The 21,765-nt window shown below is 36.0% G+C and overlaps 1 protein-coding gene across 1 annotated transcript in view; it reads right to left on the bottom strand.

Annotated features, from left to right (window-relative positions):
* Nucleotides 1–21,765, bottom strand: part of gnas (GNAS complex locus) — a 55,250-nt gene that overhangs the window by 22,172 nt on the left and 11,313 nt on the right. The window contains exons 3-5 of the mRNA XM_041782829.1: nucleotides 20,891–20,945; nucleotides 20,394–20,513; nucleotides 8,267–8,364 (exon numbers count right to left, since the gene is read on the bottom strand). Of these exons, the coding sequence (XP_041638763.1) occupies nucleotides 8,267–8,364; nucleotides 20,394–20,513; nucleotides 20,891–20,945 (273 nt within the window). The remainder of the gene's footprint in view (nucleotides 1–8,266; nucleotides 8,365–20,393; nucleotides 20,514–20,890; nucleotides 20,946–21,765) is intronic.

The raw sequence follows: 21,765 nt of genomic DNA, 5'->3' as shown, positions 1-21,765 counted from the left end.
ACACCACTTAGGAACCACCAGGAACGGAGACCTGGACGCTGCAATTATCATTAGAAAATGCCCACATCCCACAGGTTGACCAATTTTCCTGGCATCCATACCACAAATGACTTTGTCCTGCTTACAAGTCTATTCAGATGAAGGGAGACATGAGTCTTGAGGAGTCTTGTACTGAGCTAAGAGGCTAGCTGCACCCATTTAACAGCTTTTCCTCCTTTTTGTCATTAACATAATTTTAAAAGAAATAGTTGTGTACTATTTGCCCAATAAACCTTTGGTTAAATGACTGTGTTGTTCACAAACAAGCCTGATGTACAAGCCAGCTCTTTTACCTAAACCACAGCTCCCATTTGACGGATAATTTCCTTTCCTCCATTTTTGATGTTATTTAATACACAATTAAAAAGCCAAACTGCTTACACATGAAGAGCTGTTTGGCTTTTCTTATTATTGAGCTGAGCCACATTATCCAGATCTCTAAAAGAGACAGATTTCTCAGAGGATATCGCAGAGGTGAAAAAAAAAAAAAAAAAAAAAGAATTTAAAAACAGGATCAGCAGAGCCAGTTGGGGAGTGCAGTGCTGCATATGTGGAGCTCCCCCTGTGCTGTGCGTTTTTGCGCTCCCACAAAGCTGTTATGCAGTGTAGACAAAGACTTTCTCTCAGACCTTCTAAATAAATAAAGCTTTTTTTTTTTTTTTACCCATAATGCAATTGGCCCTTAATAGTCTGAGGGTATCTGGTAGTTAGCTTGAGCTTCATCACGGTATATACAGAAAATCTGTCATCAAATTAAATACTTGTTGAGACCTTTTTCAGGGACCTCTAAATATATTGTAAGACTCCACTGCATCTTTAAATTCTAATCAGTTACATCAGTAAAAATTATGTGCAATTTTGTGAAAACTGTAAGAAAAAAATGTGACAAGATAGTCAAGAAATGCATATATTACACATATTTTTTCTCTTCACTGCCATTATTTTTGCAAATGCTAGTATTACAGAGATCATTGCTTCACCTATTAACATCATCCTTACTTTTATTATCATTACTAGATCAGTTTAATTGAATCCAAGGGCAAAACTACTTTACTGTTATAATTATTAATAATAGTTTTCAACATTTCATTACCACCCAAGCTGCTTACAATACTGCATACTGCATTGTGCTGTTTTGTTTCAATCACAGTTGTGCTAATTTTCCACATATTGCTGGCATCAAAAGTTAAAGTAATTTCCTGTAAACTAGGAGATACGTTTATGGCCACAACGGCCATGAATTTGTCTTTTGATGTTTTGTTGTTTCTCTTGTCCCTCTCCTCTTCCTGCTTTTCTCCCACTTCTACCCCTCCTACTAGCTCTTTCCAACCCAAGCTCAGCTTTGGCAGAGGGCTGTCGACATGAGTCTGGTCTGCTCGACAGTCCTGCCCTTTCATAGGGAAGGTTTTGTTGTCACTGTAACGAGGCTCTGAATCTTAAAACTAAATTTCAAAACAAAAGCAGAGTATCTAGCCAACAACTTATTTTGACAAATATCAAAAACTGAAATCAGACACAAAATTTACAACCTTATAGTTGTGCATTTAAGACTTTCTTTACTTTTTAGAAACCAAAATTTTTGCTAAATTGATTTATCAACTTTAAGACCCTGCAGACACCCTGATCATTTAGCTGCACTGAAATGGTGGAAAAGAATGGTCATAATGCCCAGGCCTTTATCCAACAGGTTAAATTTAATCAAGAGTGAAAGAGCAGTATTTTTTACATTAAATATTTTCATATACTGCAATAAATTCTTTTATATATTTCTTTTTTCCTTTTTTTTTCATATACTTGTCACAAAAATTAGGACGTCGCAATGAGGTGTGCCCTCGCTCTAGAGCTTGCTTTGTTGTAAAAACAAGAGCTTGGGTCAGTTTTAAGTTTAAGTGTTTTGATTTTGTGACATCAGTTAACTAGCCAATGAGCTTACAGTTCTCCAGATAAGGTTAGCTACCCAACTTAATCATGGTGATGTAAAAACACAAGTTTTTTTAACACTTCTTGATAAAATGTGTTTATCCTTTGGAAAGTTAACAGAAAAATCATGGATCCCTCCTTAAAAGTAATCTTTAAGTTGAAAATGCCTAAATATTTCAGGTTTTGTCTCTATGGAAAAGGAAAAAATAAAAATCACACTTCTATGGCAATCTCAAACTCCTTTGCTTTTGTCCTGTTGTAGGACAAAATAAAACTCTACAGTCAAAGTAACCAACACAACACCAAAAAACTGAACACAACATGTAATCAAAGGTCAAATCAACCAAAACATCCTCACTAACACTAACGTGTGTGACTGTATAAGGAGCCAGGAAGTGTTAAGATATATGAACAACTACAACAAAACCCATCATAGAGAATCATGACAGAGCAGAAACACAGCGAGGGAAGCTCCTGTGACTTCCTCTTCATCAGACAAAGACAGCAAAGCATCACCGCCCATCAACTTCTTCTTCTCTTTTGTATTTTATCACCACACGAATCAGATGATATAATTGGTGTTTTACACAAAAAGGGAGAGGCGTGGATGTGTGGGGTGGCCCTGACTTTCCTGCGCTGATCCCAGCCTGACATTTTCATTTAATGCTAACAACCTTCATCAATAATGCTGAAGTTGTCTCTCTGCTAACACACTCGCTCATTCTTTCTCCTTCTGCAGCCCGCCTGGGTTAAAAATAGCTCTCCCCTCTCTCTTTCTCTGCTTCTCCGTTTACATAAGCACACAGAGGGGGGAGGGGAGCACTTCCGGTCTGGCCACCCAGCCCAGCATCTGATCCATAACACTGGAGCTGCTGGGTGTGGGAGAGGAGAGGAGAGGAGAGAAGAAGAGAGGAGAGGAGAGGAGAGGAGAGGAGAGGAGAGGAGAGGTCCCGCAATGCAGGGAAGCCCTCTTTTTCTCTATTTCCGTCTGTCTCTTCAAGCCTTTCTCTTTTTTAGTTGGTCTGTCTCACCGTTAGCATGCAATATCCACAATCACATCTTACAAGGGTGGCTTTAATTTAATCTATTTCCAGTTTATCACAAAGACATGTTTAAAGGAAAGGAAAAGCAGCATAATACATGTTGTATTGGGTGCACTGTGTAAGTGTTATGAGCACATTAAGAGTTACATTAAGATCATTTGAACTGCTCAAGATTACTCTGAGGGTCTTCAGTCTTTATGTCTAAGAACTTTTACAAAAAGTAGAAATGTCATTTTATGCAAGGTTGTCAAAATTTTCAATACTGGACTATGTAGTGTTACTCTTTTTATTTATTTTTCAAATTATGTAATACATGTATTTTAAGGATAGGAGGTATTAAAAAGTACAGTTTCGAGTTTCAATCACATTTTCAGTCATGTTTTTAACCAGAGGCTGCTCAAAGTGAAAGACATAACTTATCAGCTAATACCGACCTTTCTAAAGTCCTTTTTTAATCTAAAAAAGCTACAGTTAAGTTGCAGCAATGTGTAAAAAAATGTGTAAGTTGCTCATTAAAAACTAAGTAGACAAATACTATGCATCCCACTTTCATATGACAGGTGTGCAGGAGCAGAATGAGTCCACTGCAAGTTGCATGCAAACTCTTTAACTCAATAAATTGTACAAATAACTGTGTCATTGTATTTTTTTTTACCAATCAAGTTATGCAACGTAACCAGCATGCTGGAGTACAATAGCAATTTTTCATTGCTATAAACAAGAAATAATCCAAGGATTTGTATTTTAGTGCTGAGGTATAGGTATTTCTGATTTTGACCTTATAAGATCAAAGTTTTAATTTGCATATCATGACAGTCCTGCTTTTAGATGTCTATCAGTACGCAGATTCACCAAAGACTGATGGCCAAAGTCTGTTTTAGATAAAGTATTTGATTGGGACTTTAAGAAGTAAGGGATGTATAACATTGGATTCTGCCAATATCTGATTAGCAGATATTCCAGGCTCATTTTAACCATTACCATTATTGTTATGGGTACACAGAAAACTTTTTTATTGGAAAAAAAACACCGGGTACAACCGACTTGCTATTAAAATCACTTCTCTGAATATAACAGAAGATAGGCATGGTGGTTCCCTGAGGCATTCCTGACAAAGCATTTGAAATAACACAAAAATACATTCTTCTCAAGCTCAAAAATAAAACTAGATAAAGTTCAAAGATAAAACTTCAATCCTTAGATCAACCTTTAAGGTATAACAAATACGTAATAAATAAAATAACAGACTTCAGCTGATATAGGTCTATTCATTCTGCTTTAACTGCATAAATTCTTGATTTTTTTTCAATTGGAATTTCCCCTCCTGGGACTCATAAAGGAATATCTTCTCTTATCTTATCTTATTTTACGTTAATTCATTTGTACATTTTTCCAATTTATCTGCTGTAAATATGAGCAGAAATTTCTAGACCTGCCAAAACAGATGATTGAGTTCTTGAGCTATTATCTGTCGTTATCATTATTGTGCCAATCATATTGTTCATCCCTGGCTAAAGTAAAGATTTCACAGAAAAGATCTGAGAAAAATCTTGTTCATTTTTTTTTCTTTGCTCCCACACTCACATGTGCTCTAAAGTGAGTTCATTTACTTTGAGATCTATTTGCGGTGCCTTTAGACTAGCGCTGCAGGATTTGGTAATAATGTACTATTGCACTTATATTGGACAATACTGAAATTTGCAATTACAATATAATACAAAATTGGTATCATGAGTCTACTTGTTTGGTTATCAAGGAAAATGCTGACAATGATTGCTCTGAAGGGTGTATTTTCTCAATGCTACTTTCAGTATGTGACATATAGCATATAATATTTTCAGAAAAATAAGTTTTTCCTGTTTTGCAAATCAAGGAAAGTCTGCAAAGTGCAAAAGTAGCACTATTGTGTAATCACGTGACCCCGATATGTGTCCATATACGCCCATGCTGTGAGCTTGGACGTAACGCCGTGTGTTGCAAAGCAGGCTGTGTTTCACACGGACAGCTATATGTGTGGCACAATTAGGAATGGCTACCTTTCACATTTGAACCGGTACGATACCGATTCCCGGTACCTGTGAAAGGATACTGGTACACAGTGGTACCCATTTTTGGTACTTTCAAGTGTGAATAATATGCAATAATAAATGTTATATAACCTCAAAACTTCTGAATTTTCAATATCAAAACACTATCAAATATCAGTGTTTAAAAAAAAAAGTGTTTTTAAAAAATTAATCCAACATGGAAAACCTAAACTACTATAACTACCTAGTGCTTTTCTTTATATTGCACAAATTAAAACCTAACCCACTACCTCCTAGTCTTCTGATTTCCCCTCTTGGAAAATTGTGTGTTGAGGTCCATAGAGGGCGAATAAGTTTAAAACAAATGAACAATAGAGTATGGAGTCAAAATAACTCAATAAATAAATAAAAGGTATAAAATTTTACCAATTAAAGTATTAATTGGTATTAAGTAGTAAAGAAAACAACTTCCGCTACCAGGAACTACATATACTGCATATCTTCTTTCCTCATGCAGGTCTGTTTTCAACAAAACTAAGATGTCATTTTTCCCTGGTAGGAGCAGAGTCTGTTCCTCACTCATCAAATAATCATGCGCTCGTCCAAGCAGAAGCATAAACGTCACGCACAGGGTCTGTTACGTTATATTTGTATTTATTGCAAAAAGTTAACAGAGAGTGGCAAATTGTTTCATTCTGCGATGAAATAAGCAGTGAGGATGAGCCTGTGGCTCTGTCACTCCTTCAAAATCACTCTGAATCCATCCATCCTAACAGAGCGCTTCATACGGCGCCAGCTGCGCCAAGTTAGAGAGAAGGAGAGCTACTTTTAGGACGCACTCACTCTAGGCAGTCCACACCGTGCCTTGGTGACTGAGCGAACAAACGTATCCCTTTATCTACTATATTTCCATGGTTGAAAGTGAGGATTTGGTATGAGAGAGAGAGAGAGGGAGGGAGGCGAATGAGCAGGAAACAGCGGGAGCTGATCAGCCATGCTTGTTTTGTTGATTCAGTTAGCTGCTACCGACGTCATCACTCTCGTGCGTGCAATGCTGCGTTTGCATCCGGCATGGAAAATTGACTACTCTTCCACTCTCTTGCAGTCACAAGGATGCGTTTAGGTACCAAAACATGGTACTGTTTGATTTTATGTGAATCGGTACTCAGTAGTATTGACAGAATTCGGTCGGTGCCTATAAAAGTAACCAATTCGGGACCCATCCCTAAGCACAATGTACTCATTTTCGCTGTTACTGTGATGTAACATGCATGACTTGAGGTGTGAAAATCACAAGGGAAGAGAAGTTGATGCACTGATGTTTACAGGCACTTGTCCTGCGTTTTTACGCAGCCACTGGCCATGGTTTTATAGTAAATATGGCACTATGCCTGCACAGGTGAACCTACGCAGATCTCCGAGTTCACGCGCTGCCTGCATGACTCGCTGGTGTGAGACAGCGCTCAGTTTGCGTCTGCCGACTTCAGGGAATTTCATAAACTTCTCTGATTGACCTGAAGGTTTCACAGAAGACAGGCTACATGTTTCAAGTCCTGTTTTGGTGCTTTCCCCCCCTCTCTCTCTCTTCTGTGTGCACACGTAATACATTCAATTATAAATTATTTAAATTCAGCGCACTGACGCCTTGATTGTAGCGTATTTTTCAAAAAGCTTCAGCATCCCGAATAATTTGATAAGACTTACATTGATGATGAATTGACACCAATAAAATAGAGACACACTATTGCCACATACAGTGACTGAGACTAAATAGGTCAAAGTTCATCACCATATAGTCAGGATTCAACAGGCCACAGAGGCAGCTTTATCCCTTAAATGTGTTCTCCATGTCAGTGGATGGTCTGAAAAGGTCAGATTTTTATGGTGGATGAACTCACAAACAAAAATGTGCAAAACATTAAAAGTGAACAGCCTTTGAAAAAATAGACCATATTCATGTAATCTAAAGGTTGACCTTTCAGACATCATCAGACCACTGTGTGAATGATGGAACTTTTTTCGTTGCTATAATGTGAAGTATTAGATTTATGCATAAAATAGAGGATGTTAAAATGATTAAGTGTCCCTTTACTTTAATGACAAATTGGAAAATAAAAATAAACTTTTATAGAAGAAATAAAGTGTAAGCACCCAAAATTTCCTGGGAGAGGATCCCTAAAACACTAAATATGGCATAATCTAATGTCATTATTTAACTTCATGTTCTTGTAACTTTAAGAAATGTAAATTGTCATCAGGACTTTATAGCAATTTTTAAAATATATTTTCTCTAGAGAATCTGTCAATACCAATTTTTAATAAAGAAGTTGTTCATTTAAAGGGCCCAGCTACTTTTCGCATTTCTCTAGAACTACTTCTCTTGAAAAAGCAAAACTGACTGATTAAAAAAAATGCAATATTTCTTATCAGAGTACTCAATTAATCATCAGAAGAATCGATAGAGTACTCGATTGAAAAAAGAATCTATTACTGCAGTCCTAAAATCTAATCAGTTCATCAAGGATGGCCCTGTTGGACAAACATTCATACATTCATATGCATAAAAATTACATGATGGTAATGGTAATATGTTTCTCTGATTTTCTAATGCCACATAAAAAATAACGTATCCAAAAAATAATTATTACCTTTCCAGCAGAAACCTAATAAATTCACCATGAACCTCTTCTACCGTTCATCATGACTATGCAACGATCGCTAACAGCTTTGTGAAGCTTTTCTTTGGTACAGTGGTGCTTTAAGCTAGGACTAGTCATCAACATGCTAACATGTTAAAAATATAAGGATAAAGACATCAACATGGCAATACAGTATGTAACTTTTACTGAGGAGCTTGGGATGGCAAGAAAATTTGATTTGGTATTTTCACTGGAGCTACTGACATCAACCAAAACCTGGAATATCACGACTACAAACGCTGCTCTACAGAGCCATTTTAGATGAAACAGACTTAACTGTTAGTAGATCCTGAAAAGTATTTTCTTGGCATCTTCCTACAAACCAACCACCAATATGTACTATTTAGAGCAATTACACAATCAGTGTAGGTAGTACAGGAATCAATGTGACCTCATGAACCTTATCTGTTTTAGGTCACATCAAACACACACCAAAACACCCTACAGTGTGCCGCTGTGCTGTGAATTATTAGTATGTCTAACAGCAGCTGTGTATTAGGTAAAAAAGAAAATTAATTAAAAACAAAAAGAAACTTACTACTGTGCGCAGTCGATGAGCTGATATTCGTTGGATCTTTCCCAGCAGGCCCGCACACCCTCGTCCTGCCAGAGGATCTTTGAATGGTCGTAAAACTCCTGGAAAGAGAAAGAGGGGTCTGGATTAACAACATACCTCCACTAGAAATAACTGCAAGTCAGACTCCTGTTTACGGTTCTCTGAAATAAAGATATGATAGTCCAAACAGAGCTAAAGGAAAGTGAATGTGTGAGGAAAATAAGAATCTTTCCAAGAAATAGCAGCTGAGAGTGACATCCTCAAAACAATGCCATTTTTGTCCTTCGTCTCCTATACTTCTCTGGGGTTTTTTCAGGATTATGGATTAAAAGGAAAGAAGTGTTAAAGCAAAGGCCTTCTGAATAAAGGAGTTCACCTTTATGTAGGTGAAAAGTACTGAGGAGTTTTGAACATTTTCAACGCAATAAACGCTGGTTTCTTCTTCTGTGGCTACAAGGAATGAATAATACTGGATTTTTGCTGATATCCATTATGCTGATACTTACAAATTAATTTTAGCCGGTACAGATATTAACACCAATATTCTAAATATAATTCAGACCTAAAACTTCAGCCCTTTAAACACAAAATTTCAAGATTAAAGCTGAACAAATGTACAAATGTCCGCCCTTCAAGCGGACTTTAAAGTGTAAGGAATGATGATGAATAAAGAAAAAACTTCAGCTGATGTAGTTCTGTTGGTTCAGCCTCAAACTCCACTAACTCGTGTTCAATGCCCAGTATTTACAGCTGATATTGGCAGATTTATCAGCAGAAATTTTCTTATCTGTCAGTACTGATAATTCACTCTTTAAAGGTGCAATGTTTAATAATCACCCTAGTAGCATTTATTGGAACAAACTTTTCAAAACTAGAACTTAACATTTATAAGTAGGCATGTCTAAACCATTGTTTAATCACCTGAACATAATAAGTAATAACAAATTAAGATGTTTTGACCAATGACTTTGTGCTGTGGGATTTGCCATTTTTACCTGTGTTTTTAACTGTTATATTTCATGTCTGTAACTCTGTTCATTGTGCTGCTGCCCTTCTTGTCCAGGACAGTCTTGTAGATGAGATTTTTGATCTCAATGAGGTTTTCCTGGTTAAATAAATTAAAATAAATAAATGAATAAATAAATTCTTATATTATGGTTTGGTCCCTTCTGTTGTACTGTAGAGAGATTCAAGATGCAAAAATTTCAAGACAGCAGAGTCCATGGAGGGGACCCTCCCCATGTATAAATAAAAGGTTTATTCTAGGTAAATAAAGATAAAACTATTTTATACATCTAGGTGTTTAAACACTCATTAAGAGAGGCTTAATCAGAAATATTATGTTCCATTTTTACAAAGTTGGCCTTGTTAAATGCTACAAAGCTAAATAGCACTCACTGCACCTTTATGCTAATATCCGCCAATTCTGGTATCATCTCTATCCATTCATTTTCCCCTCTCCCTGCTTTCTTTTCCTGTGGAAGAGGTGAGTGTTTTGGTTTTCCATCCCTTTAATGATTGTATTATTGAATGCAAACAGAAACATTTTTCACTCAGACTATCAGTACAGCCCTCTGAATGGATCTTGGCATCTACAGTAAAACACTCAGCGCTGCCTGCCTCCATCTTACTTGCTTTTTGGAATCGAGGTGTCTTTTCTATAAAAACTGCACTAAGTGATGTGTATTAACTCATCATGACTCATCATGATACCACCATTATCAATTCATGGATGAAAGTCACACCTAAAGGGAGAAAAGCCATTTTAAAAGTGGCGGCACATTTTGTTTTTGCAGTGAGAGCTACATGCTAGTCCTGTATAAATAATCGAATCACAATCACTCATTCAGGCTGTGCATCAAAGAGTGCAATTACTTTTGTATTATGTAGTACTTGAAAGGTTGGCAAAGATGCCTGCAGAAAGGCCTTTATGTTGACAATAGGTTCACTACTGCATTTGTCGGAAATATTAAGTTATTTTGAAAGAAGTACATTAAAAACTTAAGATTTTACATTATCTTTATGCCACTTAAAATGTGTTTGTTTTCAGTAGAAACACACTTCAAAACTATCATTATTCCCTGCATTTCCCTTCATAAGTAGACTCATGGCACAAAGAATTATATCGTATCACAACTGCAAATCACAATATTATCCAGTTTAATGAGGATCACACATCATCACCAAATTGTGCAGCGCTACTACATGCAAAGCATTTTGGGAGTGCGCACCAGCATAAGGTTGTAAGGCAGCACCACTTTTAAGTATTTTTTCTCTTTCAATATGTGAAATTCATCCATGAAACAGAGTTTATGGTTGAATGTTTGGTAAATGTCCCTTATAAAGTGATTTTTTATTGAGAAGATTCTTCAATTTGAAAGAGCAAGTCAGCATTTGAGATGGGTAGAGCTGAGTGGTTCATCACTGCACGGTTAACCCTGAATTTTCCTGTTAGCCCCCCCTAGTATTTTCCCCTTCCCCCACCAAGGCAAACCGCAGGAAAACTTCCATCTGTGAGGGACAGGAGTGAACAAACATGTCAGGAGATTTTCTGAGAGGGTTACCCTTAAACTTCAGGAGTGCATGTACACAAATGCCTATGGACAGTAGGTTGCTGTGCAAGTTAAGATTGCTTGTGTTGGAGTAGACTGGGATGTCAGATGATCAGCAGATTTTTATCTCTTGTGTTTTTCCATAAGAAAGTTAAATGAGGTTAATGAAAAAAAAATCAGTGTCAATATCACTGAGAATTATCACAACATAATGCAGAATACCACCAGCTGGACAAAAACTTCATCCTCTGTGTTTTGGCATCATTTTGCAATTAGAGGCTAGATTTCAGTCAGCACTTCTGCATCATTAGGGCTAATACTTTCCATTTATTTACTCTACACTCTTTTTGTTGTTAACTACCTCATAGAGAGTCTGTTTCTAACTCATTTAGCTGACCATAACTTTCCTACTTCAGGCAAACTTGTTTATATACTTGAAAAACTAATGTTTTACAACTCCTCTTATTCCCCTCTACCTGGCCTCTTGTTTCCTGGATGGGTGGAGCTCCAGATCAGCCAGCTCACCTGCTGAGAACTCTTTGTGGACATGGAGCTGGCTGACTGCATGTGGATGCCTCATCGCTTGCTGCTGCTTTAACTGAGTGCTATAACTGCAAGTTTCTTTGAGTTCAAAATGACAGCAGCATTTAAATTGTTGATATTCTATCAAGTCTGTGTTTGTTAAGGTTCTATTTTTTATTTACAAATGTTCAAGTTGACCTTTGTTAGACTTATGAATTATGCGTTGGAAATAATGTTTTGATTAATCATTTCTTTTCCTTTTCCTTTTTGACCAGTTAAACCAGTTAAAATAAATAATAGTAATAACAATTGGACCTCAAATCTGATCAAATGTGTTGCTTTGTCCTAATCGAAAAAACACTGAGTTGCCATGAATCCTTGGACAAGGGGACCCTGAGAGGGTAAAATTACTTTTGCAATAAAACACAGTTAAATTCCCTAAAGTCAAAATATCTAATCATACATTGCTGTTCAAAAGTCAAATAAATTAAGATGTTTTGGTTTTAAGTCAAGCTTTGGTCTTTTGGTTGTCCATAAGGTCTTTCAGGAATGTTCTTGAATAATTAATTGAAAATGTTTTACTTTTTTCTGTTGGTTGAAACAAAACTTATTTTAGGAAAATATCCTGGGCTATGGGAACCAATAAGAATCACTTTCCCGCTGCTTTATGAGATTTTATAGACAAAAGATTAAATGACAGTAAAATCATCTTTAGTTGCAGCATAAACATTAGGGGTGCACCGACTGATTGGCCAAAATCGGTATCGGTGCCGATTTCCTTAATATTAGGAGATCAGCGATCGGCCGATCCTTGTAAATAAGATCGGTGGATAAGATCGGTTTCATATGCCTCTACCTACTAAAATGTGAAAAATGAAAGACTAAAGGAACTGATATAATTTAGTAGTTTGGACAGAAATGCTTTAAACTTTTCATTTATATTTGAGAGAACTACCTCATGTGTAGTTAAAACAATAAGTTTGTATTGTTTCACGGGTATTGTTTAATGTTATTCAATGAAATAATATTGGAACATTGAAGGTGTATGCTGTCAGTTATAAAAAAATCAGTATTGGCCAAAATCGGAATCAGCAGGTCAGGCTTTTTAAAGATCAGTGATCAGTGATCGGCCAAAAAATTGCAATTGGTGCACCCCTAATAAACATAAAGATGAAAGATAAAGAATGTTAAAAAGTTGTCCCTGATCAGACATAAACTACTCTGAAAGAAGCATAAAACAAAAATCAAGAGCACATTGATGATTGAAAAAGAAACATCTATGGTTTGCTGGTGTCTTTGGATGATATATGTCGCATGTTTAGAACCAGATTTCTCATCCTATTGTGGAATTGTTAAGGAGAGATTGTTTAGAGGCACAGAGACTCCCCGGCCTGCAGCTTGGAGTTAAAGGCTGGCTCCAAGAGCGGCAGCGGCAGCAGCAGATGAGCGGACTCTGACTGAGGCCGGAAACAGAACAGTTCACCGAGTTCATGAAGAAATGGACAGCTTTGTACTGACACAAGGCCTGGCTGTCACTGTGCAGGGGCCTATCTCTTCAGTACGATCTTCAGTCGGTCACATACACAGCGATCAAACACAAATAAGCCATTATGAGCAACGAGAGCGCTGTTAACCCTTAAAATTATTTCATTTGGAGTGTTTAAAGGGAACAGGTTTTGCAGGAGCAGAAATTTGGAAGCTGTGGACATAGGAGGCAAGGTGACACTTGTTTAGAAGAAGCAGTCACTTATTTTTCCAACACAAAGTTTTCAAACATGCGGAGTCACTCATGCTCAACGACACCATGAAGAATGTTAGTTTTTTCCAGTTTCTCCGAGCAGCGATGGAGACTGTCCTTATGCTGCTGGGAAGGAAACCCTCAGATTTCAAACTGAAGTTTTAAAAAGGAGACACGAGTGGGGGAAGGCATTTTGTTCTCTTTGTTGTCCTTTAACTTTCACAACAGGAAAAGAAAAAGAACCAAACTGAAGTAGAAGTAAGTATACTATCATACTTTAATTTAAAAAATGATTATGTTATTATTAACAATCAGTGCTGCAACTGAAAAGCTACAACAGGTAACAAGATAAGACATCTGTCACTCACAGTTTTACCATTTTCAGCCATCTTTGCCAGCAGTAGAAAATCAAGCATCAAAGTTCAATGTCACAGCTAGAACTAATGCCTGGTGTTAAAATATCTCTATGAAGTATACTATTCCTAGACGGTGTAAGTACAGCGGTGGGTCAAGCAGAAGGGCGGGGGTGGTTTCTGCTGTAATGAACCATCAGTTCATCCTTCAGTCTGGGTGGACATTTTTGCCAAGTTCTATCAAACAACGCCTCAAAGCCTTTGTTACATATTTTATTCATAATCAAGGGGTGAAGATGAAGCCCAATGACCCTGACTTTTGACCTCTAATATCTAGTCACTTTATCCTTGAGTCAGAATGGATTTGGAGCAAAGTTTAAAGATTATTAAAATTATTTTGGAAAGATTTATTTTTGGGGCTTTTTCTGCCTTCATTCATTGAGGAGGACCGAGTTAGAAACAGGGAGAGTGGGGGAGAGACATGCGGGAAAGTAGCCACAGGCCGGACCATTATGATGTAAATGTTCATCTATTACTGCTTCACTACAACGGAGACAAGTGACTGACCTAAAAATAGATATCTGTAGTATGAAGACGGATCTTAAAGGTGCAGTGTGCAAAAACTGGGGAATATTAGAAACATCTAACGATAGCTTGGCCACAGAGTTAATTTTGACAGCTATGTTTAACTTTAGTCTCAGTCTTAGTCTTTAAATGAAATGTCTTTAACTTTTAGTTACATTTTTGTCATTTCTCCCTTTATAGTTTTAGGTAAAATAAACTCAAAAACATTTTAGTCTAGTTTTAGTCCATAAAAACTCCTCACATTGTAGTCTTTAATTTCAAATCTGGTACTAAGTCATGGTATTGTGTTCTATGCACCCTGCCAGGCCTGGGGTCCCTGCTTTCTACAGCTGAGAAGCAAAAGAGATGCAGATGTTTTGTATTTTGACAGATTTACTCACAGTGGAGAGATATCGTTGGTTTCGAATGTATGACGAAAAACCAAATTATATTTTAGTCTCATTTTTGTAATCTTGATGAAAACTAAACTTACTTTTATTTAGATTTAGTAATCAAAGATCTATCTTTGGCTAGTCTGAGTCAAGTCTTTCTCATGGGAAAAAAAAGAAGACAGGCTTACCTTCATAAACGTGTATAAAAGTCAATTGATTGGTTAAATCTGTTGCTATTATCCAGGGTAGTAGTTAAAGTACTCTCAGACTTATGCAGTGACAGTATCCCATTATAGGCCTCCGTAAAGACCTTTATTCAAAGTGTGCCCGTATTGTTATCAGTATGATCTTGAAGTGTTTGTGTATGTGAATGAGTGAGAAAATAAAGAAAAATATCTTTTTAACACATTGTAAAGCATTTTTTTTTCATTCAGCAGCCTATAAAAGAAAGCAGATGTAGCAGAGCCTGTGAACGTTTAGTTTTCATTTAGTTTAAATATTGTGTTGACATATAAATCACAGAGCTGAACTCTTGGTTCAGTACTAATTTTACTGAGAAAAAAGAAGAATTAAAGGCATTTATTCCAGACTGAGCTCCATAATCGAATCATTTAATAACAAGGATTAACAAATATGGATACTGTAATAAAATTACTCATTTAAAAACTGAAAACAAGGATGTGTTATATGCTTCTTGTTCTGGTACGGTTAAACGATATATTTTTAAAATAACACCAATGAGAAATTTAAAAAAAGATATATATTTTGTAATTGGCTGAATTCAATCAGTAAATTGAATCACTTCATTGTAAAAGAATATCAAAGACAGAGAGTAAATTTAGCTCAATGAAGAGCTGTAAAAGTGAAACTCTGTCATATGCTCATCATCACGGTATCAAGAATGCACACTGTAAAAACTTCACGATTATAAACTCAGAAAATAAAATGAATTGCCAGATAAACATTTAGTTTGTGTTCCTGTTTCCAGAGGTCAATGAGGTCACCTTCATCTGTTTTTTTGTATCCTCTTCAATCAAAAGGAAATGTTTTTGTTCATAAAGTTAAATGTGTAACTCCAAAAGTCTGATGGAGGAAGAAGAAGAAAGCTATTTCATGTACTTTGCAGTTATTGTGCAGCTCAGTGGAAGTTTAAGAATAGGAACAGCTCTGAGTTCAGAATAACTTCAAGCCATGCACTTAGGGCGTGGAGTATAATCTGAAGATTTACTTTAATTTCAGTTTGACTTTAAAGAACTCAACTGAGAAAAAGATACATCAGAAATGTATGTGACATATCAGCAGTTGGTTTCACATGTGATGGTTTTTACATATTTGACATTGAAATATTGGAACATTTTTACAAATTTTGAACTATTCTGAGTGGAAACTATGACTCTACATCAATTTCTGGGACTATATACATTTTTACATGTCCTTCATGTGCATAGCAATAAAAAGTACAACAGGTCAAAATGTTTTAAGAGATTCAAGTTATTTAACAAAATCCTTCCTTGTCTCAAACTTCCAGTGGAGGTAAATTTGTGATTGAATAAAACCGACTTAACCAAGAAATGAAAGGCCTTAAATCAGACACATGTTGTCCATTAACAATTCAGGAATTTTCTCCAAAATTACATAATTTTTCCCTACTCTACTTTGAAATTCACATTCTAACGTTTAAACTTTATAGTAGTTTTATTTACTTCTTAACATCATGAAAACCTCAGTCTAACCTACTATTATTTTAGACTTTTTTACCTTTTTAATATTTTTTCATCATATTCAATAAAGTTTTTAATGTTTCATGGTAGCTCTTATATTTGTCATTTATTAATATTTTTATTAATTATATTTTGTTTTAGTGACATTTCATTGAATTCTATTAGTCTGCACTAGCCTCAAAATCATTTTTTAACATCTTACCTTCTGTCAATCCCCTTTTCTGTTCTCACGTAGAGCATTTTGAACTGCAGCTGAATTTGTCCAATAAGTGCTATGTAAATAAAGTTTAATTGATTGACAGATTGATACTGATCAGATATGACGCTTGAAAGGAAATCAAGAAACAAGCACAGAGCTTTGATTGAAGCCTTGTGCTTGTTCTCTCTTTCTCTCTCTCTTCCTCCTCTGCTAAAGGCAGAGTCAACCAGTCTGACTGGTTTCCAGTCGGCCCTGAGGGCAGGCGGGGGGAGAGCACAGGAGGAGGAGGAGGAGGAGCTGGAGAAGAGGCCGAGCTTCAGATAGTTGACTGAATCTTAACCACGAGTTTGATTGAATAGGAAGAATCAGTGAAAACAAAGCCAAATGCTTTTTTTTTTAAAACGTTTTTTTAAATACTAATTATGCTCCGAAGACTCTGACACCACATGACAGCCAACACGGAAATAACCAGACTCAGTGATACATAGCAGAGTCAGAACTGGGCTCTGGGCTCTCCCTCCACAAAGACCCTGCAGGTCTTCAGTGGAAGTCTACAGACCGACCCACAGCCTGAGGGCAGGGTCAGCTGCAGACCGGCCCTCATGATAAATTTGCCGTGAAGTAACAGAGACAATATCAGGAGACTTCTTTTTGCTTACACACAAATACACACACTCGTCACTGGAAACAACCAGTATAAACACTGAAGTGATCATGCTGGGAAAAAAAACAGGGAAGACACGGTGTTCTTCTTCTTCCTCTACATGAAACTTTTCCATATCAGCAAACAGCCAAAGAGCTATTAAGCTGGCATAAAAAGGACATTCTTGTATTATTCCTCTTTTTTTCAGAGGGATGATCTGACATGAATTAAGTGGGTATGCTGTAAATTTAACATTTGAAGGAATGCAAATACATTACAGTCACTAAGTTTGCTGCTCCCTTGGTGTGGAGTCTGAGGTATACACATTTGGCTGCAGATGCTCTGGTTAATTTACAAATTGCCTAAGTATTTGCTGTTTAAATTTGTTATCTTGTATCTCTTATTGAATTTTTGATTATTCATCTTGTATTATGTTTTCTGAGTATGGCTGCTCACTTTTTGGCAACTAACTGTTGCTGCCTGCAAGAGGAGACTCTTGAAAAAAAGATTTTTCCTCTCAACAAAGTTTTTAAAATGTTTTTGTTAAATAAAGATTGAATTAAAAAATGACTGAAAATATCAATAATTAATCAAATTTATACTGTTGAATTTTTGCCATACATCACACATTTAAGCCTAATCAAACTGAAATATGCTAATTTGATTCGAAGATTTTTGATGATATATGAACAAAAAGTACAGCATTACTTTGTCTTATTACCTGTTTTGATAAGTGGCCAACTGGATAACCAATGGAACCAAGGGACTGAGTGTTATACATGATTAAAATTCAAGACAATTTTGGTGCATGGATATTTCAACCTTGATTTTTATCACTTGGAGATACCAGATCTCAAGCATTACATGTAAACATCTTGCAGTGTTAGGATGAATATTATTTGCTATCAAGTGAGCATACTATCACACATTTTAGATAAACTAATCTATGATATTAAAAAAATACATCCTAAGGCCTTGAGTAAACAGATATGTGACCCAGCAGCAGGACCTGCACTGAGTGCCTAACAGGCCGATGGGAGCAGACTGCAGCGCAGGTAGGAACCCCCTGAGTCTGTGTGTTTCTGGAGGACAGGTCCCTCCGGACACATTTAGGGTTATTACAGACAATCAGTGCTAATAGGCGGTGTGGATCTCTCAGGTGAGAGGCTCATTCAATTCACTGCCTCCCGAGCAGAGGCACACCTGCTAATTACTGAATCAGCGAGCGAACACGCCGAGCCACTGTACGAGGAACTAACTCACCTCCAGAGCTACTAACCAGGAGATCTGCAGCATTCAGCAGCTACATCTGATCCTCTATGACGGAGACGAGCACTTAGAATAAGAATCTGAGAACAGTTTTGACAGATGACAAGACATCTAAAAAAAATCTAGATATTTAGAAACTGAAGCTTAATCACTTCCAAACATTAGACAAACAAAACAAGCTAGGACTAAGATTTGCAGCATTTTTAATTCTTGATTTTAAAAAAGTTTATAATGGAAATATTTCATAATAATTTTCACTGTCAATCTATCCTACTATCTATTCTATCTATTCTATTCTTGTTTTGATAAGCAACATGCCTGACATTCAAACATCTCACAGACTGCTCGATTATGGCAAAAATAAAAATCGCAATTATTTTGACTGGTATTAACATCATGATTGTAAATTATGATGAGGATTTCTTGTTGATTTCACAACATCTGCAACACATGCATTGTTCAAACTTACTCTGAAAAAAAAAAAGCGATAAATGAAACTAAATAAGAAAGAGAAAAAAACAAATATATCAAATAATGATATAATAACAACTCATCAACAAAAACTACTACTTTTATGGCCAAAGTAGAACAACAGACACTGAAACTTTCACCACAAGACAAATCCTAAACTGTTCACTCACAATATTTTGTTTTTTTAATCACTGGAACCAAAATTTCTGATTGAAATTGAAACTTAAATAATTGCCCAGCACTAGCACATCATATGATAATACAAGGGCTGTTAAATGATTAATAAAACTTGATCAAAACCGTGATTAATCGCTGAATTTCAATAGCTAACTACAACTAATTATATTATTAACTTTATGTCTAAAATCAAGTTGTTTTGCTTTTTAAAAATGTTGAACTCCATGTTGATGTGATTCTTATCAGTATCTTTATTTGTAAATTAAATAAATGGAACAAATATTTTTAGATTTACTATTTAAATAAGTGCTTCACTGCTGTATCAGTGTAGTCTGAAACCTAGACTAAAAGGTAGGAACAGCTTCAAAGGGCTAATTCTGAAAAATACAGTTTGACTCTGTTATACTTTAAAAAGTATGCAGGAGTGCAGGTATGATATGGAACAAAATAACTTGTAAAATAACAATAGCTAAAGAGAATAGTAAAAAGTAAAACTGATTGATTGACAAGGTGCATATTTCTGCTGAATGCTCCTACTGTCCTTATTTTTCATAGCTGTTAACATAGGGGAGGTGCTACGGGAAGTAGTATCCAATTGCTGCCATGCTACAGCAGCTTAACTAAGGTGTACCTACAACAACAGAATGACACAACATCAATGTGATCAAAACAGACAAAGCTTAAATTTCAGACCTTAACCGTGTCCCGCTTAATGCCTTAAATCCGACAGCCTAGTAGCTTAAGCCAGTTGTTTAAGGAATTTCATTATTTTTTTACTTTTTGCCAAACACTTTCCTGTACTTCATTGTGAAAAGAATAAACTAATTGCTTTAGATCTTATCTAGTACAAAAAAAAAACGATGTTGAAAGAAGAGTACTATTGCATGCTACAGTTGCCACTCTCTCTGCTGAAATAATTGTGTAATTAACCCAGATGTCATAGATTTACCTCACTGCATCGCTGTGATATTTTCATTTACCCAGACAAGACAGATGTTTGGTCATAATCATCTCGATCTTTGACCCCGGAAAACAAATCAACTCAGGTCAAGCTTACAAGTTAGTGGAAGTGTTTACCAAATTTGTTGATATCTGTTGTTTCATCTTACATTAAAGTTGATCATTGGGGTAAGAAAAACATAAAATCTTACCATTTTATCCTACAAGACATTTTGGGGAATATGTCTAATAATTAGGGCATTTATACTTGAGTTACTCAAAAGTGTTTCTGAGACAACCCCGTCACAAGAAGTGCTATGGACGGTGTCAGCGTAGAATTACCTTAAGAAAACATAAATTATCTATAACTTTAAGTACCCAATCATTCGCTTTAAGATATTTTCAGAGAACTGTTAGGGTCCGCCAATGTATTCCATTCACTGGCGTTATATTTTGTTAACCTCAGATAATGTCTTGACTGAGAGCTTGCTCGGTTGCATGGTTAGAAGAGGAGAAAAATCAAGTCAACAACATGATAATCAGAAATAAAGAGACGAGGGAGAACTTACTGAAGGAAACTCAAAGTCCTTCTGGTTGACTTGGTTCAGGACATAATCGATTCGGCATTGGTTTGCAGGGCAGGCTAACTGGCATGGTGGTGTGAGCACCGCCATCGCAGCCACGATCGTCTGGATGGAGAGCACAGAAGAAGAAAACTATAAACAATACTGCACAACAATGTGATCTTTGAATCTTCATCAAATCAATAGATTTATTTGAATGCAAGACATTGATTTTGAAAAGAAAAATGTAGCTTTAAAATCCTATCAAAGAATTTAATCAAACTTATAGCAAAGTCCTTGTATTGCCTTGTAGTATGGTAGTAATAGTTAATGATCATTTCAGCTTCGATACTGAGATACTTAACTCTGATATGAAAAATGTAGAGGTAAAAATTCTCCTAACATTGGTTTGCAGTCACACTGCAACTAATCTCAACCCACAACATGCCAAAGATTACTGATGAAGAACTGGGTCAAAGCAAGTGGAAAGGTTGGTTACTCACCTCTATAGCCTCTTTAATGTTGTTTTTAATATCATTGATTTTCTGCTTTTTCTCCCTGTAAAGAACAAAGACAGGGTCATGTTGAGTTTTTTTAGCTCACACAAAGGCAGATCGGAAATAAAAGGAGCATCACCAACTTCAGTTAGGACATTTCAAATAAACTTTATTCAAAGAAAGAAAACAATTCAGTGACGAACTGAAAAAGCCTAAATTCAATACACATAGCTGTATTTTTTGAAGATATTTTTATCAAGTAAAGTTGAAAGATAAATGTATTATTGGACAATATGTGTTTAAAAAAAAGTATATTTTGTGTTAGCACCAGTGGCTTTGGTTTAAGATTGTTATGTGGCATTTCTTTGTTAACACATTTATAAAAAGAAAAATGTAACTTGTACACATTCACAAGATGTGTTTAGTGTTCAGTTTTGACTAAGACTTTCCATATGTGTAAAAAATGAATCCAAACTATTAGCAAACAGCATGAAATTCTCCCTAATGCTTACATTTTTGGTTAAGTCATAGTTTCAGAATGGCCTGGTGCTGGGTAATACATCACGTTTTTAAGACATATTAAGTGTATCTTCAACCAAGATGTATTGTGCAAAAGAATCATTGATATTACAGATGCACCCTATTATGAGAATAATATTAGTATCAGCAGATTATAGCTTAAAAAGTAGATTATTGGCAGATATAAAACACAGCAGATTTACAGGCTGAACAGACCTGCAGTAAAGGTTCTGCACTTCAGAGAAAATTACTATTTGAAAGTCACTTTTAAGAAAGATTGAATACAAAAGATTGGACTGGGAGATGCACCTATGTATGTTAGCTTGATGCTAACACATAATGGAAATTTCCGTTAACAGGCT

The sequence above is a fragment of the Cheilinus undulatus genome, linkage group 3, assembly GCF_018320785.1.
Source record: "Cheilinus undulatus linkage group 3, ASM1832078v1, whole genome shotgun sequence".
NCBI classification, from domain to species: domain Eukaryota; kingdom Metazoa; phylum Chordata; class Actinopteri; order Labriformes; family Labridae; genus Cheilinus; species Cheilinus undulatus.
Note: the sequence above shows the minus strand (reverse complement) of the source record. Positions and strands in the feature narration are given on the sequence as shown.